The 12,001-nt window shown below is 36.1% G+C and overlaps 1 protein-coding gene across 1 annotated transcript in view; it reads left to right on the top strand.

Annotated features, from left to right (window-relative positions):
• Positions 1–12,001, top strand: part of LOC136036725 (ubiquitin carboxyl-terminal hydrolase 39-like) — a 65,390-nt gene that overhangs the window by 34,758 nt on the left and 18,631 nt on the right. Inside the window, exon 5 of the mRNA XM_065719073.1 lies at positions 5,360–5,585. Coding sequence (XP_065575145.1) covers positions 5,360–5,585 — 226 coding nt within the window. The remainder of the gene's footprint in view (positions 1–5,359; positions 5,586–12,001) is intronic.

Raw genomic sequence — 12,001 nt, 5'->3', positions numbered from 1 at the left:
ATACCATTTGTCACCCAGTGGCAGAAAGACTCGTCACTACTGTCTTCGGTCTCGACAGTTTCTTCTACCGAAGGTGATTTACCTTCACAGCTCGTACTACTTGCACCATTATCTTTGATTTTGTCAGTCAGAATGTCGCTGTAAACTTCAATTTCTTTTTGGATTTGGACAGGCCCCTTTGAGGCTAGACAATAGCAAAAATCTATGATACTTCGGATATATTCTGTTACACTCTTGATTAATGTATCTTTAAAAATTAGTACTTGAGAGTTAGTAGGTATACCATTTGTCACCCAGTGGCAGAAAGACTCGTCACTACTGTCTTCGGTCTCGACAGTTTCTTCTACCGAAGGTGATTTACCTTCACAGCTCGTACTACTTGCACCATTATCTTTGATTTTGTCAGTCAGAATGTCGCTGTCAACTTCAATTTCTTGTCGGATTTGAAAAGGCTCCTTTGAGGCTGGGACATTAACATTCTGAGCCTCATTGACTAGTTCGGATTCAGTATCCTTCGAGGTTTCATCCATAAAGGATTCTTTATATTTCTTAATCGCCCACGTGATTGCTATTCCAGCACATGAGACTGGAATCCCAATTGCACAAAATTTAATAATACTCATCTTTTAGCTTTCTTTAAATAACTAATGGAAATGCCTGGGAATACTCGTACATATTGTTGACAAGACGTCATGGCCAAGCGTGACGTCATATTATCTGTAGTGATTTGTTTATACAATCTGAAATGGCTTCATACAAGATATGACGTCATGCAAATTCATGAAAGCAAGGAGAAATTAGACTGATGATAGCAGATTGAACCTTAGAAATATTTCATTAGTTCTCTATTAAGTCTTTTTTAAGTATAGAACTTTACAAAACGATGAAACCAAATAAAACTGATAATAAATTAAATTGTGATGAATTATTTTAATTTAGAAAGACAAGCCGTTCTACGTTGCTATTTTTCAGAGGGGTGGGGGTAGAAATTCCTTGAATTTCTTTTACAAAATATTTTCCAATTAATTCATTTTTAATCAGTCGTGCTTATGAGGTACTTATTAAACTGCTTTCTTTTCGTTTTGGGTACTGAATATACCAAATGTAAAAAGCATTTAGCGCAAGCTGGTTTGGTGGTCACAATTCACAAAATATTTGGAAGGGGTATCCTTATTTCAAAATGAAGTGGGGTGAGCTCTAAGGTATATTGGATCTACAATCATCTCACAATTAAGATATTCCATTTTTCTCTTTTATTTTTATTTATTTTCGAGCTGTTTCTTTTTCTATCCTCATTATTTTAGAGTTCTCACTGGTTCAGCTGTTGTTGCTGTCTCAGATTCGGATAGTGTCACATTAAGTGAAAGTTGCAGCTGGCCCTGATCATAGTTCTGTTGTTTTTTGTTTGTTTGGAGGGGGAGGGGTGACAATTTTACAGGGTATAGACTGACAGCTTTAGAGTATTTCATTAAGGTTTTTCCATATTCCAGAGCCAAGGTAAATTCGTTGGAAATGAAATAAATGATAGCAGATTAATTTATTTTCTGAAATGTAAATAAGAATTATCTTCGGAAATTTCTGATCTTCCCGGTATTGGTGTGGAAAGAATAGGATTTTTAAACTATATTTGAAGCACTGGTGACTGAAAATGTTCTTTGTAAAAATAGATTTAGTCATTTGCGCAGTATACCAACCACCTTCTTTTCCGGGCAAGTCGTACCTCTTTCAACCTTATGATTTTTGTAGAAACCTCATTTCCTTTATGAAGATACTATCCCTTTGAAAATTTCAATTGTGGCCTTCTTGAAGCGTCGAATGTCTTCTTGCTTTTCTGTTTTATTTTTTTGGCTACCTATTTGCCTGATGCCTACGAGAATTTCACCGTGTTTTTTTTCCAGGGGTCATCGTATTTACCAAGTGTTCCTAGAATGTTTTAAGAGGGATTATTCTAACGAAAATGAAAAGTCCTAGTGCCCTTTTTAAGGGACCAAAAAAATTGGAGGGCACCTAGGCCCCCTCCCACGCACATTTCTGTCCCAAAGTTAACGGATCAAAATTTTGAGATAGCCATTTTGTTTCACATAGTGGAAACCATAGTAACTATGTCTTTTGGGATGACCTACTTCCCCACCATCCCTGGGGGAGGGGCTGCAAGTTACAAACTTTGACTAGTGTTTACATACAGTAGTGGTTATTGGGAAGTGTACAGACGTTTTCTGGGGGATTTTTTTGGTTCGGAGGGGGGGGGGGTGAGGGGAGGGGCTATGTATGAAGAACTTTCCGTGGAGGAATATGTCATGGGGGAAGAGAAATTCAATGAAAAGGGCGCAGGAATTTTTAGCATTACTATAAAAAAGCAATGAAAAAATAAATATGAAAAATTTTTTTCAATTGAAAGTAAGGAGTAGCCCTTAAAACTTAAAACGAACAGAGATTATTACGCATATGAGGGGCTCTAAAAGCACTTTAGCATAAAGAGCGAGGTATTTAGGAGGAGATAAATACCTCGCTCTTTATGCTAAAGTATTTCTAGTAATTTCAACTAGTTATTCCTCGGGCTTTCTGATTCAGGGGTCATTCTTAAAGAACTGGGACTAAACTTAAGATTTAGTGTAAAGAGCAAGGTATTAACGAGGGGTCAAACCCCCTCATATACATAATAAAAATAAAAGAATATAAAAGTTTGTTACTTAAGTTAATTCTTAAGTTACGTATATTTTTTACTAATAAAAATGTTCGTTAAAAATTAAAAGTTCTAGTTGCCTTTTTAAGTAACCGAAAAATTGGAGGGCAACTAGGCCTCCTTCCCCACCCCTTATTTCTCAAAATCGTCTGATCAAAACTAAGAGAAAGCCATTTAGCCCAAAAAAGAATTAATATGCAAATTTCGTTTTAATAATTTATGTGCTATATGAGGAACAATTGTCATTTCAAACTGATGAAGAAATGGTAATTTTTATCCCAATTAACCTAATGATAAAACTTCATTACGAGAAGAATTTCGAAAACAACTGAAAACCCCTAAAATGCTGTCAGATCGAGATGGATAAATACTCAATTGGAATCAGCATAGCCGAAAACCCCAATCAGGAGTACCAGAGGCCCCATCTTTATCAACAAGAAAAATCAGTTCTTAGCATCGGACGCAGTCATGTGTCCCATTTTTTCTTCCTTTTTTTCTGTCACCGTGAGTGCTTTATAAATGAGGAATAATTGTGTTGGAAAACTGGCATCTTGGAAGATTCTGGCCTAAAAAACGATCTAGAGGGGGTCAGAAGTTTGAGAAAATTCGTTAAAAGCCTCAATTTCAGGGGGGAAAATTATGTGACTAATGCACAACAGTATTGCAATAATTTTGTCACACTTGTCTCTCTTATGGGGAAAAACTGAAGATTTTCATGTATAGAGAAGTTAATATTAAATTGCTGAAAAAGCAAAAAAAACTGATAATTTTAAAAATATTTGCATATATTTTGACAAGAGATTACAACAATTCAAAAACCCGAAAAAAAGAAAAGAAAAAGTTGAAGCTTAATAGAAATTATTTCCAGAAAATAGACCGAAATATGAAAAGACAGCAAATATTTTACGGTTACGAGACAAGCGACAATGAGAATCCACATTGTCGGTTTTAAAGGGAACCTTGACTCGCTAAAAAAAGTAAAAAATAAATTTACAGTCAAGATTAATCAAGATAAATTCACTGAAAATTGGTCGTACTGTACCAGTGTAATACAGTAGGGTCATAGCCAGAATTTTTGTTTTGTTTTGGGGAGGGTGCAATAAAACTTTAAAAACCCATCAAAAATTTGTTTATATTCTTTTTGCCATGTTCTTTTTTACTTCTTTTGTCGCTTGTGTAAACTCTATCGTCAGAGATGGTTGTAGCTTCTTTAAACTGTACAAAAATATGTGGCAAAATAGAGAACCTGCTCTGTCAAAGCAAAAACAGAATTTTCTGGAGGCTTTTTACGTGAGGAGTCTCCATAAAGTTAGTAATAAACATTGTAACCGAACAATAACACAGAGCTATAAGATGAGTATTATTAAATGTTTTGCAATTGGGATTCCAGTCTCATGTGCTGGAATAGCAATCACATGAGCGATTAAGAAGTATAGAGAATCCTATATGGATGGAAGTTCGAAGAATAGTAAGTCCAAACCAGTCAATGAGGCTCAGAATGTTAATGTCCCAGCCTCAAAGGAGCCTTTTCAAATCCGACAAGAAATTGAAGTTGACAGCGACACTCTGACTGACAAAAGCAAAGACAATGGTGCAAGTAGTAAGAGCTGTGAAAGTAGATCACCTGTGGTAGAAGAAACTGTCGAGGCCGAAGACCATAGTAACGCAAGACCAAATCTAAAATTCAGATCGCTTCTGGCTCCTAACTGGCTTAACCGGCTCACTGGTTTAACTTACTTGAAAAGCAAGTCTTTCTGCCACTGGGTCACAAATGGTATACCTACTAACTCTATGTACTATTTTTTAAAGATGAATTAATCAAGAGTGTAACATAACATATCCGAAGTATCGTAGCTTTTTGCTATTGTCCAGCCTCAAAGGGGCCTGTTCAAATCCGAAAAGAAATTAAAGTTGACAGTCATACTCTGACAGACAAAAGCAAAGATAATGGTGTAAGTATTAAGCGTTATGAAAGTAAATAACCAGCTGTAGAAGAAACTGTCGAGGCCGAATATCGTAGTGCCGCACGACCGAATCCAAGATTCAGATCGCTTTTGGCTTCTAACTGGCTTAACTGGCTCACTGGCTTAACTTACTCGAAAAGCAAGCCTTTCTGCCGCGGGGTGACAAATGGTATACCTACTAACTCTCAAGACTAATTTTTAAAAAGGAACTGATCAGAAGTGTAACAGAACATATCCTTAGTATCATAGATTTTTGGTATCGTCCAGCCTCCAAGGGGCCTGTTCTGATCCGAACAGATTTGAACTTTAAAGGAAAGAAGTTTACAAAACGATAAAGCCAAATAAATAGCAATTTGATGTGTAAAAGGTTTTGAGGCAATTGCTTATAATATTTTCTCTGTATTTGCTTGTGTGTTTCAAAATGACTATGTGAGTGTATTACAATATATATGTATTCAATTTTTTTTTTCGCTTATTTAGTCAGCTTCGCTTATAAAGATGTTTGTCAAATGGTCAAAATTCTGTCATTTTTGTATATTGATCCTTTTTTGAGCTCAGGGTTAGCATCTGCTTCGAGGTTAACATCTATAAGCTAAATTCGTAAACTTATGATGCTTAGATTTGACTTTTGTGTAATTTAATTTTAAAATTGAACCTTTAGGAGAATGCTTCTTTTGGTCAAACACATAATTTTGGAAAATTCTACTCCTAGGCATTGATAACCGTAAGACCTATTCGAAACTACTTCCTCCGTGAAGAAAACTATAAAGATATAAAGCGACCACCCGGTGATATCTCCTTTCAGTTGGTTCATAGATTTGGAGAGCTAATGAGGAAATTATGGAATCCTAGAAATTTCAAGAACCATGTCTCGCCCCACGAAATGCTTCAGTCTGTCGTTCTCTGCAGTGACAAGAAATTTCAAATTACTCAGCAAGGTATTTTAAACGGTCATTATATACAATCTTCAGTATGTTGAATTTAGTTAAATTCACGTTGTTTGTTTGGATTTTCTCCCCAAAGGCGTAACTAGACCTTTCAGCTCCCGAGGACAATGTGGGTTTCGTGTCCCTACCACCAGTACCATAGTATAAAAAAAAACTCAGTTCGATGTCCCCTCGGAGGCTGCGCCGAGGGACAGCTGTCCCCCTTGCCCTAAAGGCGTAACTAGGACTCCTTGCCCTATATAGCAATGCCACTGTTGTTCCCTAGCGTTTTGATAAGTGTGAACAGTTTAACGGAAGACGGTTATAATTTTGCTTTGCATTTGCTTGTGTGTTTAAGACTATCCGTGTAATTTTGTCATAGATACTGGACACTGCAGTAATGACAGTAGTCATTACGATGACATGGTAAAGAGGGAGGATAAAAGATACGGCACTTGACCCTTAAAGTCTGAACCGGCGGTGGTTGTCTCCGTTTCAAGGCCCTTTAGCCAGGAAGTGCAGTGGGGGGTTTGGGAACACCCTTCCTGATTTCGAGTACCCTTCCTGCTTACCTTCCCCTGGTTTCCCCAGGTACACATTTAGAGCTAAGTCGAATATGGCTGACCTTATAGAGTCGCTCTACTGGCACCCGTCCCAAACCAAATAACCGGCCACATCCGGAATCGAACCCCCACCCTTCGGACAAAGGGTTCTAAATCCAGCGCGCCAACCACTTGGCTAGGATGGCTTTATATTTAAGGAAATACTACCACAAATTATATCCTCAGCAAATGCTAGGGTGCAATACGGAGGAGGGAAAGGTAAACAAATATACAAAAACAACAGTGAAAATTTTCTTTTCGTCTTAGAAGGGGCTCTAAAAAAACAAAAACAAAACTAGAACAACAGCATATACCCTGCTACCATTAAAAAAAACTCGACGCCTAACTTCTTTTTTTAAAGCGATTCAATAGCTTAAAATCATTTTGCAAGCCTCTGCATTGGCTGAACAGCTCCGAGACAAAGAGCCCATTATCAAATTTTTACAATACTCCAGGAAAGCGAAGTTGCCGAACTGCTCAAATTGTATTTCTTCAAAATTTTGGTAAAAATTAAAAAAAAAAATTAACAAAAAATTAACAAATTAAAAAATTAATTTAATTTGGTAAAATCTTGAATGCATCAACACTTCAAAAAGCTACCAAAAGGCATAAATAAATTTTAAAATTATTTTAAAATATTTTAAAATAAAGAAATTTAAAATATTTATTTTAAAATAATATTTTAAAATAAAGAAATATTATATAATAAAGAAATAAATAATAAAGAATAAAGAAATAAATAAAATAAAGACATATTTTAAAATAAAGAAAACATAATCTTTTACTGATGTTGAAGAAAAGTGCTGTCTATTCAATGTACCTACGACATAAATAATACGTCTTCCTTATTGGCAAGTTTTCAATCTGCCAGGTTACTGCCATAGGGAGCTCACAAATCTGTCAAAAATGCTCAAGAGATATTTCTTTTAGCTGGTTTTTAACGTTTTTCTAGCAGATAGGCTACAACGTTTTGAGGGACTTCCCTTAATTATGAAAAGAAGAATTATCACCGTTTAATAATAATAAAAATAATAATAAAAAAATGTACATTCTAATCATGCAAGTTTACTTAAATATGAATATATGAATAGGGACAAGTTAAATGGTTTTCTAAGATTTCCAAGAAAGTAGATAGGCTCCTAGTTTTGTATCGTTTAGTCAGAGATCTTATCTAAGCTCTACGGACTATGGCAAGAGTGCCATTTCTATTTTAAAAAGTTTGGCCAAAAGAACTCAGGAAGTATATCTGGCACGTACGCAGGGGGGGGGGGGCTTCGGTTCCGACCCCCTTCGGAAATTTTGTGAAATGTTAAATTCCCCATGGTTTCTTGGGATTTCTGGCAAAAGTAGGACATTTATTAAGAATCTAGATACATGTGTGAAGCCTTTTTGGGGGGATTTTACAGCATGCAATTATCCGGTCAAGTCACTGCCCAATTATTAACCCATTTTCTGTCTAACTTTTTACCCTCCTTGAAGTAATTAGCAATTGTACTATTATTTTTTTTGGTAAAGAGAGTTTGCTTTCCACAGCAAAATAGAATCATCCTTGATATTAGGGCGTTTATCCCCCCTTTTCAGGATAAAATACAGCTTTTAATGGATAATTTTGGAAACTATCATTTTTCATTAAAATCTACTTTTACAATAGAAGAACTCCCCCCCCCCAAAGCACCCGTATTGCATGTTAACCCTAAAATTTCCCTTTCAGTGGGATATAATAGATTAATCACTGGTTCTAGATCGCTATGAACATAACCTGAGCCTAAAACGTACTTTTGAGGCTTTAGTCTTCTTCCCCCATCCGCTACAATACTGCAGATTAAAGTTAATCTGTATTTTCCGATATATGTGCTTTTTGCATTACTAAATAAAGAAAGTGCTACTTTATATCTGCTGTTTCGAATGTTTTGGACACCCTTCCCAAAAAAATTCCTGCGTACGTGCCTGAAGTATATAATGGACGAGATAGGGCGATTCTTTAAGGTGCTACATCGTCTTGAATGCAATAAATTGTATTAATAAGAAGAATAACTGATTAGTATTTTACCAATTTTGAAACTATTGAAATAAATCCCCTAAGTCAAAAACAGAAGGTTTTCCTCAGTCGTTTAAATTCAACTAAATCACAGTTATTTTTTACTTATAAAATGTTACAAAGGACTTGAAAGAAATATGAACTTCATTTAATAGAGTAAAGAATGAACCTATGAAAAAGATTGAGTTGGATGAGGAGCGTGAGCAGTTATACTGAATTCATGTGGTTTGGTCGTGCGATGCGAAAGGTTGTTAGTAGTAGTAGTATTCTACTCAGAATTTATTCAAGCATGCTTCTAAGGAGGAATAGGCTTCTTAAAAGTTCAAAAGTTTTGAAGAAAACAAATAGTTTTTGGTTGTTCAAATGACAAAAATAATTTATTGAGAAAGTTTAGCTCTTGGGGCTAACATTCGTAGTAGTAGTATTCTACTTATAATTCTTGAAAAAATTTGTGAGAAATTTTAACTCTTGGAGCTAACATGAATAGTAGTAGTATTCAACTCAAAATTTATTCAAGCATGCTTCTAAGAAGGAATAGGCTTCTTAAAAGAACAAAAGTTTTGAAGAAAACGAATAGTTTTGGTTGTTCAAATGACAAAAATACTGATTCCGCGAAAATCTTAATTTATACACAATTCTTTTGAATTTTTCCTCAGGTCTTGTGTAATCAATGCTTTTTCGTTAAATTTTGCAGAAATTCTTTTTCTGGGAAAATTTCGCAGTATGTTTCGAACAGTTCCTTGCAGAGTAAACTCGCTATTTAATCGCCATTAGACAATGAAAGGATATCACGGCAGTCACGGACTGAGAGCCATTTCCTGTAGATATACTAGCTCAGGTGTCGAAGGCCAGTACACCACATCTTTTTTTTCTATTTGAAATAAACTGGTTGGGTATTTCAAAACAGATAAACTGACTAACAACATAAGGTGGTCACTCATGCTTAATGGAGGTAGTGTTATTGGTATATTGTAATATTTGAGATAGTTGCTAAAAATAAGATCCAACATACAGTTACCTCTTGAAGTTGCCATATTTCATGATACCGGTGTTAGGATACAAGGACCGTAAATTGTCAATGAAATTCTGTAAGTCACAAACCCTCGAGGACCACAGGGTGGATAGTAAACAATACATACCACTAGTGATGCCACTTCCTTAGGAAGGTTCTTAAGCCTCCAACACCACCATAAGATTTTAAAACCGTCTTTATTTGGTATATTGCAGAAATTGAGAATTCTCCTTTTTATTGATGATTGACAAATAATACCAATACCACCACCGTGTGTTACTGTAATGCCATCAAGCGTCATTCTTGGTTTGAAATAGGTATCATGCTCATCAAATGCAACTAATCCCTCAGTCGGGGACCACGATTCATAGGGGACCATGATTCAAATCACTTCTTAAACATTGATGAACTTTGAATGATTTCATCTCATCTTAAAGGTGGTGAAAGCCGGAATGACTTGTCATGAGTTGCTGAAAACATATTTTAAGAAATCCAATAAAAATACCACAAAAAGCTGCCCAAAATGAACTATTGTTAATGATAGAAAATAGCTCACAATCAGAGTAAAAACAAAATCTGTTACTATTAGAATTTACTGTAAAATAGGTTGATTACAGCTCATGAATCCGATTGTTACCATAACCACGTTAGACTATATGATCAAATATTTTATTTTAGCATAGAAGTTTTTAGGAACCTGGCCGAGCGGATTGGTGCACTGGATTAAGAATTCTTTGTCTGAGAGGACTAGGGTTCGAATCCTAGTGTACCCAATTACAATTACAATTACTTAGTTTGGGACGGGGGTCAGTGGTGTGACTCTGTAAGCTCAGCCAGAGTCGACTCAGCTCTAAATGGGTACCTGGAGAAATATGGGGAAGATAAACAGGAAGGGTGTGCAAAAGCACAGGATGGTTGGCCCCCAACCCCCCGTTTTACTTCCTGGCTGAAGGGCCAAGAAACGGAGATCAGTATCGCCGGTAGGGACTGTAAAGTCTAATGCCGTATTATTTACCTTTTTTTATATTTTACTCCAAGAAACGAAAACGGTAATGGTAATTTAACGGTAACGGTAAAACGGTAATTTAAGCCGGATGGTGATACAGGGATGTTGAAAATCGGCAAGGTTTGTCCAGTTAGAATATTCAAAGAAAAAATTTGTAAATAATACGGCATTGGACTTTACGTCCCTACCAGCGGCACTGATCACCGTTTCATGTCCTTCAGCCAGGAAGTGTAATGAGGGATGGGATTGTATGCTCTTCCTGTTTACCTTGCCTAGATTTTCTCCAGGCACTCGCATAGTGCTGGGTTTACTCTGACTGGACTTTCAGAGTCATGCCACGGACCCTCGTTAAGAACTTAACGGCTTAGAACGTAAACTGACCCTCGTTTAAATTTTCTTTAAAAATTTAAAGAAGGGATAAATAAAAAAAGAAACAAGTCTTTTGTAAATATTGTGTGAATATCTAACTGTATTCCCAATTCATTTGATGAGTAGCCCATTGGCTTACGGGAAGTATTAGGAAGGAAAACTTGTTTCTCGTTGGTGGACTGTGTTCAGCTGACCAATCATTAACTATTTTTAGATTCCTGGATTACAATATGGCTCTTCGAAATCAGGTGACTCTGAATTTTGCACTGTCTTAAGGATATTCTCTCCCGCAAATTTTTGGATAAAAAATGACAATAATTATCTTGACTAATCCTACTTAATAAAACACACTGGAATTTATCTATACTTAAAGTCAGGATCAAATACCGAAATGTTTAGGTAATGGAACTATATGCTTAAATATACTCTATACCAGGGATGCAAAATCTTTTCTTATAGTGGGCCGCATTGTCACTTTATATAATTCAGTGGGTCACTGAACCTATGAAATTTCAAGAAAAATGGCTAAAAATGACTGAAAATTTCAGAAAAAATATTGAAAATTTCAAGTGAAAATGACTAGCAGGCCACACAAAAATATCAAGAGGGCCACAGATGTTGCCCGCAGGCCACAGGCTGGGCATCCATGCTCTCCACTCTAACTTTGTAATTTAGGTAATATTATCTATACTTGAAATCAGGATAAAATACTGAAAAGTTTAGGCGATGAAGTCCTGAAACTCTTAAGCAATAGAAGTGGGAATTAAATATGTATCTAAGTATTATGGTCGCTTGATGTTATTCACTTGGTATATGGTCACTTAATATAATTGAATGGGCTACAGAATCTATTAAATTTCAAGAAAACAAGTTAAGATGAGTGAAAATATCAGAAAAATAGATGAAAATTTCAAGTAAAAATGACTAGCGGGCCGCACAAAATAACAGGAGGGCCCCAATGCGGCCCGCACAAAATAACAGGAGGGCCCCAATGCGGCCCGCAGGCTGCAGACTGGGCATCCATACTCTAACTCTATAATTTAGGTAACATCATCTTTACTTAAAATGAGGATAAAATACTGAAAAATTTAGGTAATGGAGGCCTAATCACAGGTCGTATCTCGGGGGGGGGGGGGGGTGAAACCCCCCTCTGTAATGTTTGTCCGCCTCGTAGAAACGTATCAAAAATAAATAAAAAAAGATTTTTGATGTATTTTTTTATAACCCCCCCCTCTTCCCCGACAAAATCTTGGATGCGACCCTACCTGAAACTCTTAAGAAATGGAAATTTATGATGTATCACACCATAGCAAAGCCAGAAATTACATGTAAAAAACTAAATTGTCACAAATAAGGGTACCCCTCATCCTTACTACTAGAAGTTTGTTAAATTTAGGTAAA

Source organism: Artemia franciscana, chromosome 15 (genome assembly GCF_032884065.1).
Source record: "Artemia franciscana chromosome 15, ASM3288406v1, whole genome shotgun sequence".
Taxonomy (NCBI): Eukaryota; Metazoa; Arthropoda; class Branchiopoda; order Anostraca; family Artemiidae; genus Artemia; species Artemia franciscana.
The sequence above is the reverse complement of the archived record's forward strand: the minus strand, read 5'-3'. Positions and strand labels throughout refer to the sequence as shown.